The sequence below is a fragment of the Alternaria burnsii genome (assembly GCF_013036055.1).
Source record: "Alternaria burnsii strain CBS107.38 chromosome Unknown 700, whole genome shotgun sequence".
Taxonomy (NCBI): Eukaryota; Fungi; Ascomycota; class Dothideomycetes; order Pleosporales; family Pleosporaceae; genus Alternaria; species Alternaria burnsii.
The window spans coordinates 429143-446185 of NW_024066121.1; the positions used below are offsets into that span (position 1 = coordinate 429143).

General features: G+C 49.9%; 9 protein-coding genes across 9 annotated transcripts; 5 read left to right on the forward strand and 4 right to left on the reverse strand.

The window, feature by feature from the left end:
* Positions 1–248: 248 nt before the first annotated feature.
* On the forward strand, positions 249–3906 carry GT037_009236 (uncharacterized protein; the record flags this gene model as incomplete). Its single annotated transcript, XM_038934283.1, has 5 exons — positions 249–408; positions 459–788; positions 842–1470; positions 1517–3343; positions 3394–3906. The coding sequence occupies 5 exons, from the start codon at positions 249–251 to the stop codon at positions 3904–3906; spliced, it is 3459 nt and encodes a 1152-aa protein (XP_038783085.1).
* Positions 3907–4030: 124 nt separating this feature from the next.
* GT037_009237 (hly-iii related protein) lies at positions 4031–5328 on the reverse strand (the record flags this gene model as incomplete). Its single annotated transcript, XM_038934284.1, has 5 exons — positions 4031–4186; positions 4253–4585; positions 4633–4693; positions 5079–5175; positions 5223–5328. 5 exons carry the CDS (start codon positions 5326–5328, stop codon positions 4031–4033), a joined length of 753 nt encoding a protein of 250 aa, XP_038783086.1.
* Positions 5329–6042: 714 nt separating this feature from the next.
* Positions 6043–7747, forward strand: GT037_009238 (uncharacterized protein; the record flags this gene model as incomplete). The annotated part of the gene is made up of 2 exons (XM_038934285.1): positions 6043–6423; positions 6470–7747. 2 exons carry the CDS (start codon positions 6043–6045, stop codon positions 7745–7747), a joined length of 1659 nt encoding a protein of 552 aa, XP_038783087.1.
* A 277-nt stretch (positions 7748–8024) lies between these two features.
* On the reverse strand, positions 8025–8504 carry GT037_009239 (uncharacterized protein; the record flags this gene model as incomplete). Its single annotated transcript, XM_038934286.1, has 1 exon — positions 8025–8504. The coding sequence occupies one exon, from the start codon at positions 8502–8504 to the stop codon at positions 8025–8027; it is 480 nt and encodes a 159-aa protein (XP_038783088.1).
* Positions 8505–9413: 909 nt separating this feature from the next.
* GT037_009240 (uncharacterized protein) lies at positions 9414–10223 on the reverse strand (the record flags this gene model as incomplete). Its single annotated transcript, XM_038934287.1, has 1 exon — positions 9414–10223. The coding sequence occupies one exon, from the start codon at positions 10221–10223 to the stop codon at positions 9414–9416; it is 810 nt and encodes a 269-aa protein (XP_038783089.1).
* A 1175-nt stretch (positions 10224–11398) lies between these two features.
* Positions 11399–11820, forward strand: GT037_009241 (uncharacterized protein; the record flags this gene model as incomplete). Its single annotated transcript, XM_038934288.1, has 3 exons — positions 11399–11531; positions 11580–11762; positions 11816–11820. The coding sequence occupies 3 exons, from the start codon at positions 11399–11401 to the stop codon at positions 11818–11820; spliced, it is 321 nt and encodes a 106-aa protein (XP_038783090.1).
* A 478-nt stretch (positions 11821–12298) lies between these two features.
* GT037_009242 (uncharacterized protein) lies at positions 12299–12913 on the forward strand (the record flags this gene model as incomplete). The annotated part of the gene is made up of 1 exon (XM_038934289.1): positions 12299–12913. One exon carries the CDS (start codon positions 12299–12301, stop codon positions 12911–12913), a length of 615 nt encoding a protein of 204 aa, XP_038783091.1.
* Positions 12914–13324: 411 nt separating this feature from the next.
* GT037_009243 (uncharacterized protein) lies at positions 13325–14296 on the reverse strand (the record flags this gene model as incomplete). Its single annotated transcript, XM_038934290.1, has 1 exon — positions 13325–14296. The coding sequence occupies one exon, from the start codon at positions 14294–14296 to the stop codon at positions 13325–13327; it is 972 nt and encodes a 323-aa protein (XP_038783092.1).
* A 989-nt stretch (positions 14297–15285) lies between these two features.
* GT037_009244 (uncharacterized protein) lies at positions 15286–16809 on the forward strand (the record flags this gene model as incomplete). The annotated part of the gene is made up of 2 exons (XM_038934291.1): positions 15286–16404; positions 16465–16809. The coding sequence occupies 2 exons, from the start codon at positions 15286–15288 to the stop codon at positions 16807–16809; spliced, it is 1464 nt and encodes a 487-aa protein (XP_038783093.1).
* Positions 16810–17043: the final 234 nt, after the last annotated feature.

A 17043-nucleotide genomic window follows, 5' to 3' on the forward strand; every position in this document is an offset into this window, starting at 1 on the left:
GAGTTAGCGTCGGACCGTATGGCGCTAAGACTGCAGGGATGTGCGGGCCAACTGGGAAGAGTGGGACTGGCATAGCAGTCGGTCTGTGACATGTGTACAGCCATGGCAGGCGGCGTCGCATTCAGTATTGCTCGTCGAACATGATTCTACAAGTATCGCGACTTTGTCTAGTGCCAAAGGCATATTCTTAACATCATGGTGGTATGTCGTCATGACTCTTCTTCTTCGCCAGGACCCCTAGCAACGTCATGCTCGACAACGGTAGCTTACTGGACATACAGAACGCCCCCGAAAACGAGAAGGCCAAGCGCTACATACAGCAATTGGATGAAGCAAGATGCGCCGGGCGATGGACCGACGTCCCTGAGCTATGTCGCAAGGTCGAGAAGCATGCGCCGCACCGACGATGTCAGCAAACCTCTCTATTTGGTCTTTCTGAAGACTAACGGCAATCCAAGGCCTCACCCTCACAGCGCGATCCGACGCTCAAATAGCCACCCATAGTTCGCAAAGGCCCTCGACGGCCTCCTCTACCGCGTCTACTGGCGACCTATCCAATATCATACCCACACTACTCGCTACAATCGAAGAAGATGGCACACAGGGCCAAGATATCTTCCAGGCCAACGTCTGCCTGGCTTGGGCTCACTACGTACTGGGTGAGCCAGGACAGGCAGTTGCGCGGCTACCGCAAGACTTTGGGGCAATGGCGACCCAGCTGTCCGGGGAGTCAGGCACATTAAGTGGCTGGTCAAAGGTCTGTCTGGTCAAGGGCACATATCTGAAGGGTACGAGTATAGGGAAGCACTCGGCGGCGGCTCGGAAAACTAACACACCACAGGCTCTGGGCTAGAGAAGACAGGTGCCATAGATGAGGCAGTCATGACCTACTCGTCCATGATACCTTGGCTATCCTCCAACACCACCCCAAACACTGAATCAGCCCAGTTCAAAGTGTGGGGCGAACAGTCTCTCGTCCGCCTCTGCCGGCTCTCGGATCAGTCCGCGGGCACCAGCGAGAAGATCAACGCGTCCGATGCTCTCCGTACCTACCGCTACTGGGCAAAGTTCTGGGATGCAACCTCCAAGAATGCTGCATCAGACACCGGCAGCTCAGCACTATACCGACGATTAGCATGGAAGGCATACTATGACTCGCTGTCCACGATCCTCCGTTACGACCTAGCCTACGAACCTGATTCGACACCTATCATCCAAGAGAAGCCAACACCAACCGCCCAGTCCGACGCACGTCTACGGCAAAGAGCAGAACTGAAACGAGTAGAGGCTGTCTACGAGAACTTGTTGATAAGGGAGACCAAGTTTCCCAAAGCTAGTGAGACCAACCATGAAGTCGAAGCGTGGGTAGACTCTGTCATGGACAACTGGCGCCTTCTATGTGGTCCTAGCTGGAGTGACGATGATCTGGGCGAAGGTGGAAAGGAGGGTGTCGCACGAGGTGTTCTTGATGTAAGACACCTGTATCTCATGACAACCTTAGACTGACAACATCTAGATCCTCTACCGAGCGGCCACCAAGACATACCATTCTACGCAGATCTTGCGCAACCTTTTTGTTGTCCACGCGTCCCTCGCCGAGCCTGAACTGGCATACAAAGCTTACGATTCGTATGTCGAAATCATCACACGCAACAAGGATCGATCAGAAAAGTCAGGCGAAGTGGAGGCGGGCATTGACGACGATAGTACCGTCATGAGGACCTCCGCTGAGGCAATCAGGATGCTCTGCCGTTGGGGGTCTAGGCACGATGCTGAGCGGGCTCTTGAGATCAGCCACAGTATCGAGCACTGGCTTGAACAGGCGGATCACCTCAGGTCAATGTCCGATGCCGGCTCTGTCGCCTCTTCCGAGTCCGTGGTCGAACCTACAGCTCTAGCTGCTGCTTACTGTGCCATCGGTGTCAGTCAGGCGCACTGGGCACGACTGACATACGAAGTTGAGGCGCGTGCAAAGATCCAGGCCAAAGCTATACAATACCTAAGGAAATCATTGTCACCGAGTCTCGGCGACGAACACAACGTGGAAGCCCTATACGCACTGGCTTTAGTTCTAGCAGAGACACGAGATATCCCTGGAGCCATCAAGGTTGCCAAACGTGCACTTTCTCCCTCGACAAAGGGTACGACTATTAGTACAGATGGAGTCATTTCTGGTGGCATTCCGACTGAGTTTGGACGCGAAAGAAAGCTAATACCCGTATGGCACCTTCTCGCTCTACTTCTCACATCGCGATCCGAGTTTTCCGCTGCTGAGAAGGCATGCGAGGCAGCTTTCGAGCAGTTCGGTGATCCCGCTATCCTCTTCGGTCGTGATTCGGGCGCTTTCCGAAGCGAACACCTCAACCAAGCTGCTGGGCAAGACACGCTCGAATCAGGTGTTGTAGATCGCATGGAACGCTTCGAGAAGAGCAACATACTGCAGATTAAGATGACGCAGCTGTCTTTGCTCGAGATCACCGATGGCGCCACCGCCGCAGTAGACGGGTGTGACGAACTTCTTGCGTTATATGGCAGACTGTTCGGTGACCCGGCAGCTGACAAAGTCAAGCCCGCACCTGAACCGGCAGCACTGGTGCCCCCAAAAAGTGCTGTGGGAGCTGGTCGAGGAAGTATTTTCCGCGGACGAGGATCAGTCAGAACAACTCAGCAAGAGACCGTCCCTCGGAATACATCTGCGGTCAGTGGGAACACAGCTACGACGAACCCAGAAGTGCCTCCTGCGATTCAAGTCACCGACGACAAAGGTGCCGACCACGCTAACGGCCACCACCGTCACCATCTATTCCATCACCACAAACAGAATGATGGTCATGCAAGTAAAGATCCCACATCAGAGGTACCACCGCTTCCAGGAATCCCTACAAATGGCACACCCTCAAAGTCTCCGCACCCAACTTCTGTTTCTAGTCCCCCAAGGAAATCCCTAGAAAGTGGTGAACGACCGTTGCGAGATATTCCTCACAACCTAGATCATGTCTCCCCACCACTGGGTCACGAAGAACATCCTCCTAGACAAGACACCCGCTTACCTTCTCGCCTCCCGCATGCAAGTTATATCCCTGCGGATCCTTACTTCTCCAAAATCCAAGAGCGTCGCCAGAAGGTTTCCTTATTGGTCAGCATATGGATCTTCATCTCTGGGCTGTACCTAAGGGCGCACATGTTTCAGGATGGCCGGGAGGCTGTCGCTGAGGCATTGAAGCTGGTGGAAGCGTTTGAGGCAGAGGTGTCATTGGAATCCTCAACAGCCAAGGCGCTCGTTGAAAAAGGATGGGGTGGTGGTAAGAGTGTTGAAGAGCTGTGGGCTGACGTGTTCGCTGCTGTAAGTTCTCGAATGACGTTCGTACCACTCTTTACTAACAGATTCCATAGCGCGCAGAACAGCTCGTAGCCCAGTCGCTGAAGCATGAAGCTCGTGTAGACTTTGAGCACGCTCTACAACATTTCCCCGACCACCCTGAGGCCATTGTCGGCCTGTCGAACATTCTCTTAGACATTTACACTGAGACCATACCACTGGAGCCTGCCAATGCCGACGGTGTTGTGCATCCTTTACCACCATCGGCATCTCCCGACCAACCAAGCATAACCAAATCGAAGACACAATACCTGACTTCGCACACGCCATCAGTAGAGAACCAGCTCTCCTCCCCAGAGCTTACCCGTCTCGCCGCGCGAGACCGTGCATACGGTCTACTGTCCACACTCACCAAGCTTGGTGCTGGTTGGGACTACTCCGAGGCATGGTATGCAATGGCTAGGGCATACGAGGAAAGTGGGCAGATCGATAAGACGAAGGATGTGCTCTGGTGGTGTGTTGAACTCGAGGATACGCATCCGGTGCGTAGCTGGAAGGTCGTTACTACGGGTGGGTTTGTGCTGTGATTAGTTTGAGTTGGTTGTACGTAGCTGGGTCCAGAGTATAGTCTAATACTTGATACGTGTATCTCCTTATTATATCTTGAACGATATTGCAGTATGTTGGGTACTAACCGAGTCGCTACCCTCATCATGTCGTACAGACGTTTCCATATCCATGTACATGGTCAAATGCTCTCAGCAGACCAAACAGGTGGGCAATGCCAGCACAGACAACCAGGCAATGCATAATCTGGTGGCTCGAGCCCCAGATGTCAAATCGATAGGGATACCATTTCTCTGGGATCTACACATGATCAGCCTTCCCCACGTATTGACGAGAACAGCATAGTCATCAAGCTCTTGAACTTACTCTCATGGCGTACAACGCGCCGCCGGTAAGGTTGAATGCCGTCATCAACGCCATCCAGTCTAGACTCATCCTCCACATCTGCGTCTCCCAGCCAAACTTCAACAAGCCATGAACAATGGGAATGATGAACGAGAGGCCAAGCCCAGAATACATGGCTGCGCGGTATGGGCGATACTTTGGACGACGGAAAGCTGGGTGAAGCGTCGCGTAGATACAGCCTGCTGCTAAGACTGACACGAGAGTGTAATATGTAGTTTGTAGTCGTTGTGTACAATAGAAGCCATAGTAAACGCACGGAATGGTGGAGCCCCACATGAGTATCACGATACCAAGCTAGAGGAGTCAGTGGCTGGCTGGCATGCGACATGGTGATTACTTACGTAGTCGAGCTGATTACCGAAGACGTGGATGCTTTCGCTGTGGTTGTTGAAGACGTGAAAACTGCCACTCATGTCAGCTTTTGGATGCCAGAAAAACAGAGACGCGGAGCGTGGTACGTTGCAGATAGCGCAAAGCAAATTGCGACACCGAAAAAGAAGGTAGAGAATACGACAACATCTGCTGTGGTTGCCGTGCCGTATCTCGGCTGCAGGGAATAGTATACCGGTATTGGAAGTGCAAAGAATAGTACTGATCCTACGAGATGCGAGAATATGTTTACTAGAGAGAAGTTAGCTCACCCACTACAGGCGCTGCATACAATTTTACCGGTTTCGTTATGGATACTGATGATGCTCCCGAAGCATTTTCTGTAGGATCCTGAGACTGCTCTGTGTTTCTTCGCGTTCAGAAGACAACCACGATACAAGATTCTCGGAGACCTTACCTGTAGCCAGACAAAATATACTCATTATCTCTAAGTCTTGTGAGCGCATGTTCGTGACAAGTACCTATCAAAGGGTGAATGTACTGGTACCAATTGGCTGCAACATCGATTAGCTATAGAGACTTGATTCAGTGAGTTACTTACGAATCTCATCCCACATGAGCAAGGAACGCGGCTGCCTTTCCTTTATCTGTTTGCGAGACACATCCTGGCGACCATCAACTTTGGAATTCGCATGTGCGGTAGACATCTGCGTACCTGGTGCGCCGCTGCTGATTCTGCCTGTTCTGCAGGCTTGCGAGATCGAACACTCATCCTCGAATAGATGTATCCTTGGGCGTATAAAGTTGAGGTGAGATGTCTTCGGAGAGTACAAGTGGTACGTGCTATGTTCATGTGATCTAGTGCAAGAAAGGAAAAGTCGATGCACGGATCAATCCATAAATACGACGCATGTAAGCGCCTGATCTCCACATCGATTCCTTCTCGTTCGGTGATACTTGAATCAACACCCAGCCCCAGTCGATTGCGCCAAATGGCATATTAGCGCCTATCTGGCGAATGTCACCGATGGTTTAGCAATGACTGCGCGTGATTTGCAAAAGTTGGGGGCCGTTTGTGCAGGAACCCGGCAATTATGCAGACGACCGGCGCGCTGTACGTTTCACTTTCCTGCGTGAGGACTATCGCGAGAATGTTCTTCCACTCTTATTTGTTGCGCTATGCATGGGTGCGCATCCTGATATGCAAGATTCCATGTTCTCGACAACTTTTGCTCACACAACCTCCTGCCTCACACACATGTTCAAAGCGGCCCCCATTCGCACTGCCGCCGTCATGCAGGCCTGGCATGTAGTTGAACATCATGGGATGATTAATCCTCGAACTCTAGTATAAGCAATGTGCGCCTTTGTTTCTCGCCCTACTCTCGTCGGTCTGATGTACACTAATCGTCTTGAAAATCATGTTAATGTTGTTTAGCTTTACATTTATTCTCATCATTGTTCACAATGTGTCCGCAATAAGCACCGGCAACGTCAACACTACAGATACTGTAGGCTTCGTAGCAGAGGACAATCAGCGCGACACGATTTCTCTGCTTATCAGCTGCTTAGCTACCCTTGCTTTATGTGTTTATTCAGCTGTACACTTGAACGTACCACGCAATGCTGAAGGCTATCTCAAAGGCCTGTTTAGAGAGATTCAATGGTGCATCCTTGGCCTGTTCGCACCGGAACTGATACTATACGCGGCCTGGCGACAACTAGCTTCTGCGCGACAGTTGTATTCAGAGGTAGAAGAGGCAAAGAGGAAGAAAGAAGACAGCGCGAGAACACAAGAAAAGGTAGCTAAACGACCCTTCCTTGGGCACTGAAACTAAGAAGTACTAGACAGTAGTATCCAGAAATCATGACCAGCACCACCGTAGCCCCTGGACTATCGTACATGGATTCTACGGCACGATGGGTGGCTTCGCCCTCGATATTGACGATACCAACTTTCGAAACGCGGTCTTGTTCAATGGCGCGAAACGTCTTACCCTAACTGCAAAGGGAGTTGCACTACTCGCCCAGTGCGGACACATTCCCGACATCTCTATCGATGAAATCAAGGATAAGAACAAAGCAGATGGTCTTGCTAAGCTTCTCGTGTGTATTCAGGCCGGATGGATGATCATCCAGGTTATCAGCCGGACAGCAGCTGGATTACCAACTACTTTGCTCGAGGTGCACGTTGTAGCTCATGTCGTTTGCGCGCTTATCATGTATATGCTCTGGTGGCACAAACCTCGTCAGGTAACTTCTCCAACAATACTCAAAGGAGACTGGCTACCTTTGACTGCTTATATGTATCTAGCGAGTCAAATGAGTGGTAAGGTACCACAGGGCAAGTTTGCGATGTTTCGATTCGCCACTCCCGAACTAGAGAAACTGGCTTACTTCGAAGCTAAGACGACAAGGCCTGAAGACATTGATCAAGTCAATCATTGTGATAGAGCGCAATCTCGTGGGACCGGTCATCTTAGTATCCGTCCAACTATCCAGAATTCGGAACAAGCAGGCGAAGCAACCTTGCAGGACCCCGAAACCGAAGCCAGCTCCGAGCTAAAGCGTCTCGCGGAAGAAGCTTTACTTCTGTATCCGGTCTTACAAACTCACTTCGCCCCAGCTCGCGAAGGGAATATCTCGGGTACCACTTATAGGATACCCTACGTTACCGAGCTACTACAAACTCATGCACTCGACTGGCCAAACGACGGTTTACTTCGCCGCACCCAATCTTTGATCATGGGGATGGTATTATGGGGAGCTTCAACCGTGTATGGTGCCATACACGTTGCGGCTTGGGACTACTTCTTTCCCAGCAAGCTGGAGCAGCTGTTCTGGCGGCTGAGTTCTATATGGGTGACCTTTTGTGCTGCGTTCTGGTTGATCACCAATCTCTTAGCTCATGTTTTCCCCTTCATCGACAAAATCTGGGTTGCCTACAACAAGCGGACACTTGGATGGTTGAGCACTGTTGTCATCTCGCTCTTGTGTATATTGTGTGGTATAAGTTATATTGTAAGTCGCGCATACATTGTGGTTGAAGCTTTTGTCAGCATTAGGAATGTCCCAAAAGGCGTGTATGATACACCAGCGTGGTCGCAAGTTTTCCCTCATCTATAGACCTTTACTTTGCGCATTCGCCCTTAGCAGTTGTCAATTCATGCAGTTTTCGTACTATGAATATTCCGTACAATGCGATGAAGAAGTGGACAGTCCTCTGACGAATAGTAAGCCGATACACACAGCTGTCACGCACGAAAGATCTCAGAGCGCGTTAGGCTCCAATACTAGCCTCGAAAAGCTGCTACGTCGCATCGGACGTATTTCCGGACCGCGTATACGTGAACGAGAAAAGTTACGGCAAAACCTCCAGGATCGTAATTTGCCAGTATTTAGGTCAAATCTCTTCCTCGATTCCATCTTGCATCAAACCTCCGTAATACAATGATCCTTTCCCCGTGCTGCGAGCTGCTCTAACTCCTTTGATCATCTGCACATGAAGCTGGTCTTCCGAAAAGAGATTCCATAACGGCTGTCTGATCTCCGCTTCGTCGGCGCCCAAGAACCTTAAACGCACGTTGAAAGAGATGTCGTGGCGGTTGTGACCAGCTATACAAGCGTGATAAGCTAATCGATGGAGCAACCAGGGTAGATCGCCATAGCCGCTGAACACTCGTCGTGGTGTGGGGTCATTAGGACACATTATCTTGAAGGCCATTCTCTTTGCTCGGGAGGTCGTCGTGACAACAGGCAGCCCAATGAAGCCATCCGGGACCTCGACGACGACTGTGATGGGAGGGTATTTGTACATGGGTTTTGGTTTTGTGCCTGCGTATCTGATCGTTCGTAGGAGGAAGCTAATCAGAGCCTCTAACATCCTTGCATCCATATGTTTCCGAGTGAAGCTATTCGTGCAGAGTTGTTTAAGCAATTTGGTGTTCGATAGTCTGCCATCGCGATAACGGCGGATATCTTTCACGCAGCTGGACAGTCGGTGTCTCAAGAGGCAGGTCAACCAGCTCCAGAATACGCGTGAGATGGCGAAAGAGTTGTTGAGGTCTATGAGACCAAGAAGGTGGTTTGCTCTGATAATGACTGTCGGCGGTGTTGCTAAAATCTTCTTGAGGAGCGGATTTAGTATGTACCCTGCTTCTTCATAGATTTGTCGATTGGTTGCTAGGATTGATACACCTGGTACCGTTGTACAGGCTAGTGTCATATGATCTTGGCCCTCTTGTAGGTGCACTTTATGACGCCTTGTGGCTGGGTGTAATTCTCCATAGATCATCTGACGTATCTCCTTTGGTAGATCCAAGAACCTGAAAGGTTTCGTAGCATCGATATGTAGCGGTGAGAGCGCACATGATTTCGGCAGTGATGTTGTCGCCACTGCTTCAGGCAGCGAGAGATGAACTGGCGCTGTGCGACCCATGGATGTATTATCGCAAGAATTGAAGAAGCAGCAGCACGGCTGTCGTTGGGTAGGGTTAAAATATAAGGTTATCAGTCTCGACCTTGACAGAGGGGGTATTTTTCCAGATACACATGTGGTAGTGCGTGATTGCAGATGAGGACTAGCTTTCACCGTGCTGGGTAAATACTACTTCCCCTGTGAAGAATTGGAGACCATCACCGATATCCTCTAGGTTATTGTCCTTTGGGTGGAGATGACACTGAGCCGACGAGCCAATCACAACTTATACGAAAATTCATATATCGCAACAAATATCATCGCAAACTGGAGGAAGCCTCACACTTGCCGTGCATCTATGAACTTGCCCCTGTATTAAGCGGCCTCTAATGTTGAGTACAATTCGTCTTCTGCTTCAAGCCTACCTACTGTTCCTCGAATGCGAGCTTCCAGCCAGGATATGCGCTCTCCAGCCGAAAGCTTGTAATAACCCGGCCAATTGATTTCCTTGCAAACAGCATCAATACAGGTCCTAATGGGTTGCTGAACATCACACTCTGCAATATCACAATGCGCGTCGTCCATGTCCTCTGCGGAAGCAATGCGCCAACTTGCGCCTGCCTCCACAAAGCGTGTATAATAGTCTGCTTTCTCGAGAAACCAAAGTTCGGCCGGATATCCGAACTGTTCAAGCGTGAAGTCCGCGATATACTGTTCGCGACTCGCAGTGGTGATTGCGAATACCGAATGTCGGCCATTCTTCGTTACAGGTTCTTCGTCAGAATAGTGAAGTATGGAAAGAGGTCGGACAGGAACGATCATGAGCCAATCTACTGTAGCACAAATTGACCGAAGCGCATCGCGAATCCAACACAAGAAACTGAGAACGCTCAGGTCACACTGGTTGAACTTCAAGATCGCTGTTTGCATATCGTAAGGAATGCTTGGCGGAAAGGCTGCTCGACCCTTTGCACTAACACTAAAGGTATTTCCGTTGGCAGGATGAAGAGTGATAATTGCGGGGTTGGAAGTCCGGTCTATTGTGAAATGACTTACGCAATCGTTCTCTGCGTTCTCCAGTATATTCATGAAGATCTGTCGGAACGGTTCTAGAACACCCTTGATCTGATCGTATTCGGACGCATTAGCTGTTGCGAGGTCTTTGGTGCTCAATGTGAATCCCATCGTCGCTGGTTCCACTCTTTATCCAGAGATTCTCAGTTTCGTTCTTTCGGCGATCACTGTTTACGAAACTTCATTTCGATTCATGGTCGAAATTGAAGAATAAGAGCTCAAGAAACGAAAGTAGAGTAAAGGTGCGCTGTGTAGTCATACTGGGTGGGTTGAACAACCACTGTCTCTTCTGCTTCAAGTTGGAGTTCGTTCGCTCGTTGTTGGGCTGCTTCGCCAGTACAGCCCGCATTGTACAATCTGGTGTTCGAGGCGAAGTTGTTCAGCGAAGTCAAAGTGACTAAGTGAGAGTTGTCTCCTAACAATGGCGACGGATTATAACAGTAGTCAAATCGCCACTTAGTTGCCAGGAAGATACGGTGAAAGACGTTGAGATCATCGTGGCATCACGGGGTGGAGAAGGCACGGCCCGTGCGATATTTAGCGTGATCTTAGCGTGTACCCTGCATCTCCCTGTTAGCTGTCCCCCTCCTTCCACTTCACCACCACACCCCGTACCTCTGCCAAGGAAAAACCTTCCAAATCGCGACTTCGTTGATACCGAGGGATTTAGTCCGCAAAAGAGATGCTCTGCGCCAACTGCACAGCCACAATTGTGCTTGCATGGCGTGGATTGCAAACGATGCACGAGACCCACTCATAATGCACGTTACGGTCAGGCCACTGCTGTAAAGCCACTCACACTCAGCCACGGGGCGCAAATTGGGGCGCTCGTGCATGGCTATACGCAACCCCGGCTCTTGGCAGCCGTTTACGCAACTGCTCATAGACATTGTGTAGGACGGGGAATTGCGTGGTTCGCCTGTTATGGCAATTTTGTGTAAACAACCACCACTTCCAAGCCGGCACTCGGCACAGTGTCATGAAAGAGTCAGCGGCAGACGGTAAGATGCAGGAGTGGAGATGGCTCTCAGTGATCCTGAGGAGTAGCACAAGCGGTGGATCTGGCCTACGTTGTGTTTGTCGGCTGGGCATATGGGTCACTCTTACTTCCATTCTGGCCGTGCGGTGACCGGTACTCGGCCTATGCTCTTTCCATAAAGCTCCTAGCTTTCTCCTCATACTGTGGACCTCTCATCGACCTCTTTCCTCACCTCGCTCAACTTTAAACTGTCCAGCTCCATACTACACTCTACATCAACTCTATCACCACTCAAAACCCTTTCAATATGACCTTCTACCACACTGCTGAGGACATCCGCATCGATGACGGCCATATCCTAAGGGCTCGTCTCCAGACCGCCGACGGCGAGTGGAACGATGCTGAGATCGACCTCAACAACCACATTGGTAACGACAACGGTATGAGAAGCGTACAAAGTTTACACAACTCTTGCTAATCTGTAGTAGGTCATTTCATCTGGGACGGTGACAACTTCTCCCATTCGGCAGAGGATATCGAGTTCGCGCTTGAGGGAGACGGTGACGTCCCTGTCCTCCGCGCTACCCTCAGGGATGAAGATGGCAACGGTGAGACTCGCGACATCAACTTGGGCGAACGCATCATCAACAACGATGGCAACTTCCATTACGGTATGTCATGATGAGCAGACACTTCGACAGATTGTTGCTAACACATCTTACAGAGTAGGCATCTTCCTGCGATGGGCCTAGTACAAGTTCCTCGTGCCTCGATCAGATCCTATGACGAGTGTCAGTCCTACGATATGAGCTTTGGGTATCTTCGTGTACTTCCCAAACGAGATGAAATGATACAGTGATTCCCCATGAACACTCTCATAGCCTACCTGCTATACTACCGTCACGGTATCCGACTGTCGCTCCGATACCTCGTGCTGTTTCTTGTCCGGAGAGATCTCAGTTTGTCTCGTCCATTCACTGGTTAAACCTTTCACCCACTCCTCCCTCTACTAGCAGTGTTTAGCTGCTTCAAAACACATCTCTACATAAGCTGTGACCCTGCGCTGCACTGCCCATCAACTTCAACGGCCAGCTTGACTATTAACGTTTCTCAAAGTTGAGGCCACCAAATAATCAGCTAATCTCTCACACCACACACGTCGCAATTAGCCACCATTCAACACTTACTTCATTATTTCAAGACTACAATGGCTGATGAACCGACGACACCATCTCTTGCACCCTGGCAGATTCACAACAGATTTGTCGATATCATCTGCAGCGACGCCTGTCCAATTCTTGATCTGATCCCATCATACGATCGTTTTCGGTTTGACTTGAACCAGTCCGAAAACACCGTCGTCATGTACATGGGCGAGTATGGCGACAGCGAGATCATAGCGTATCCCGACGGCTCCGTGACGAAGCGCGTCATCCGAGACTCCAACATTCGCAAAGCAGGAACCACCATAAAAGTCATCAAGCCCATGGGCGGGCAGTTTAGAGCTGTCGCGCCGTTCAGCTGGAGCGACAGTTTACGACAGGGTATCATTACCCCCATGAGCGCACCAACACATGCTCTGGTATTGGTGTATATGCACATCTGGGTTCTGAAGACTGAGGAAAAAAATGTTGATCTGCCCCTGCCGGGGTATCAAGGGTTGTATGACGCATTAGTGTTGATCCGGAATGCGATAGAAACAGAGAACATGTTGCCGATTAGGCAGCGCAGAATTCCAGCGGAGGTACTAAGTGCCCATCAACTTGGAAAGATCGACAAGGATAAGTCAACTAAAGGCGATGTGGAGATGGAGGGGGCTTGAGCTAATCCGTTCGTAGTGACTCAATGTATAGGCCGTGTTTCGAGACTTTTATGTAGACAGGATAATTCGTAAGATGATTGATTTGAATTTGGAGAACTGAAGCTTTGATAATTATGGTGACGTGTCGATGTCGAACCTTAAGTTCCTGACGGTTTTCACATCCCGGCAGACGCTAGTTCTGAATTTTGTTATTATGAAAGTTGTTCTCTCCGAATTCAAAAGTAATTAGAACACTGTGAAAGCTCATTTGAAGCGCTGGGGGTAGTTCAAGGCCGAGAAGATGATTATTGGGATTGAAACATGCTACTAGACAAAACAGCTTCTTCGTACGCAGCCTGCATCGCATACTACGAAACTGACTACCAGCACACATCACCCTACCCTTTTGTATGGGCAACTTCGAAAAGCTTGTCACCATCTACAACCATTCGTCTTTCCAAATCTCTTGCCATCGCTGCCCTTCGAGATACTGTCTAGCTTGCGCTTCTTGCTTGTTGTTCGACAATGCGTCATCCGGTCGTTCTGGGAAGCGTCGTCACCGAAATTACCAATGACACTGTCCACATCGTCTCCAATCACGCTGTCGGCACTGTTTCCATGCACGCTGTCGCAAAAGCTGGCGACAGCTCCCATGGGTTCATCCTGGTCCTCGGGCAGATCGAAAGTTTGATTGATACCGGTTATGTTAGCAAGAGCTTGTCGATTCAGCTTGAGTCTGAGAATGAGTGAATCATAGTATCGGTGATCTCTGTTCGCAAAGTTCGTTGGTAGAGCGCCGCGATCCCCACCCTCCGGAATTGGGTTCATCACTAAAGCGGCGCCCGGAACCTTCCTCTTCCATGCCGTATCACACAATGCCATTGAAAGCTTGGATCGAGTGGCCTCCGTGGTCTCTGAAGTTTTTTCATGCTGAACTGCTTGCTTCGCCACCGACACTCCAACGGTGGTGCTGATGTAGTCGAAGGCAGCCATAAGACACGCGTCGAATCGCGGCCATCGCATAGCACAATCGCTTGATCCCGAGATTAGCCCATAGTAGGAGACAACTGCGCATAGCATACCGCGCCCGTCTTTGGCGCCCTCATCAAGTTCCTGTTGCAAGAAGCAGAACGGCGGTCGAAGTTGAGAAGCTTTTCGTAGGAGCGATGATGCAGCGCGTGGATATAGCCGTGTCGTCGTAACACCTTTGAGGTTGGTCGGTACCCCATCGCGGAACACGATTGGTGGCTCGCCCCCAGTAGGATCGTCGTAGATGTACGCCCATACAGTAACTGTTTTCCCATCACTCTGGTTCCTATATCCGAGAAAGACTCTCAATGCCCAACGACCGGAGAGAATCGATTGATGAAATTCAAAAGTAGCATGCGAGAGAATTTCATCCATAGCGAACAAGAGATCGCGCTGCTTCAGTAAAGCCTTCAATCTCTGGATATGACGCTGCGACCCGCACGGCAGTGTATTCTGAGCTTTGTCTAAACTGGACATCAGTCCTTATCTGAGGTTCCCTGTGGCGCTTTGATGATATTAAGGTTGTAGATAGAGGCGATAGAATGAAGAATCGTATGAGGCAGTTCGATGTTGACTGGTATAGGTGACGCACAGATGAATTGTCCATTACACGCCCGAAATTACGACGACAACCGTGTCATTCTTGATATTCTCAAAAACTATTTTCACCATTCTTACATTACATAAGCTTACATCGCCTCTTCAAGCCACCTTGTTGACCAAACTCCAAATGCCAGTCATGTCCGTCATGCTCTTGAAAGAAAAGAGAACTTATAGTGTGCTATAGACAATGCACCCCTCTGGCTCTTAACAGAAGCTTGTCAACTTTGACCCATAGCTTCCATCCGATAGCAATACATGAAACATGCATGGTTGTACAAAAGAAGTGACCGCTGCGACGCGTCTCGTACTAGTTGGCCGTAGCCATTCATTTTCACACGCTTCTTGTACCCAATCGATTCGCTAGCGAGGTCTTGATGAAACAACGCGAAGGGTTTCAAGCTGAGATGATTGTCATGGGACTTCTCGATAACATCATTTGTGAATATTTGGCTCGTAGGTGCCCGTTATCACTTGGCATCATCCGGGCAAGCCATAGTCTACATCTATTGGTTATGAGCTAGGCTATCATGGCCAGTCCTGACGAGCAGTGTGTACGTCCGGGGAAATTTTCACCTACGCTGTCCCACTTGATTCACTGGCCCTCTTCTGTATAGCGCGCTAGTGTCACGCTAGTCGCGACCCCATCCACACAGTGCAAACAATATGATCAACACACAACAAGACGCGACTTGTCAATTTTGAAGACTTTGAGATCGCCTACAGAAAACTCCGCGCCACTACAAAGGACTCCAGTCACCACCATGAATAATAACGATGCTTCTCTTGAGGCGATTCGGGCTGCCTTGGGTGCCAGTGCCCATCTCCTCCAACATCTCCCGAGCGACAAGGTCAGAATCAAGTCCTTCGATCCCAAAAAGGGAGACCGCCCCAATACTATGCCCTTTCGTATGCTCTTCGGCCAGATCAAAGAGGGACAAGACAAGGACAGCACTGTGTGGATATTGCTACAGCACAACCACTCTGCTGACCGCTCACCCTGTCACTTCTTCAACATTTTCGATCGCTTCGACTCTATCGTAGGGCAGATCAGTATGGAGGGTGCTGTACGGCGCACGAATCCAACGGCTCCTTTCAAATGTCTCAAGAAATCAGGCGACATAGATGAAGATCAACTGCGGGCAGTAACCAAATACTACTTCATCTCGAAAGAAGTGAATACGTCTTCTCCATGGACAGTTGGATCTCACTTCATAAAGTCGCTCACGGCAGCATGTATATTGGCGAGAGAGTATGGAGTAAAGGTGGCTGCGAACCAGGAGAGGGAAAAGAGTCGAGAGGCAACTGCCCAGAAGGTATGCGGAATCAAATTGAAGCTCCAGCCTTCGGCAGCCAGACCCAGGGTAGTGAAGAAATGCGATATCAACTTGAGTGTCCGGCCTCCGGCATCCAAGTCCTGTGTAGGAGAAGATAAGGGTGTCTCGGTCAAGCTGGGTGAAGGATCAGCGAGCATCACTTCATCAGTCACTAGGGTTACTACTCCTCTCATCACCAAGGCTAGGAGGACTCCGCAGCCTCCGAAACCGCAACGCGCTCCCATAGCCTCCATGATGCCCTCAACTCAAGAATCATCTGATTCATCTGACTTGTTCATTCCAGAGAATGGCCATGTCAAGGCTGCTTTCGAGCCCTCCGTCAATAACACCCGAGTCAAGATTCCGGACATCTCCACAGTCCCAAAAGCCATGATAGGTCCATCATACCATACGCCTCCGCTTTATACAACGGCCAATATCTCTGATGCTTCAAATGTCAACAAACACTGCGATTCTCTCATCCACTCAGATTCAGACAGGACGAATAATGACAGCGCAACCATGGACACTTCAAGGTCAACGCCTGCGCACACAGAATCTAGAGAGGTACTTGCGAGTCTAATCAGTACACTTCGGGTGAAGGCACATATACTAACAAGATACTAGAGCGAGAAAAGCCCCAACTCCCAGTCGCCCGACAACTTCGTATCCGCTTATCGAAAGCATACCAGGGACAGAGACGCTATCAAAAACGAGATCAAGGCCATTGAGCGAGAGCAGAAGGCTGTACAGGAGGCAATGGAAGCTAAGTTGGCCGATCTTGAGGTTAGGAAACAAAAGCGGAAGGAAGAGCTTCGGTCGACCGGAGTCGCAAAGAAGCGCCTTCGGGAGTCACTCTCTGAGATGGAGCGCGGGCTGCTGGTACTTGGAATGGAACTTGCGGAGAAAAGGTTGAAGCGGTTGAAGACAAATGCACAGTCAGAAGAAGGCACCAGTGAGGATGAGGACTAGACCGCCTTGGAAATGTCGCAGAGAGGAGTATTGGGATCAGTTGTGTTGACAGCCCTGTCTTTGTATGTGCTTCATCAAAGGTCCTTCAGAATTTTATGCAGTAGGTACTATACACCAAAATGCTCAGTTCTATTAGGATCTAAACTACATAACAACAAACTCCTCAAAGCATCTGATGTGCTTTGTACAGTGAAACCACAATGTAGCTCCCCTAGTCGCACGTTCCCAAGTAAC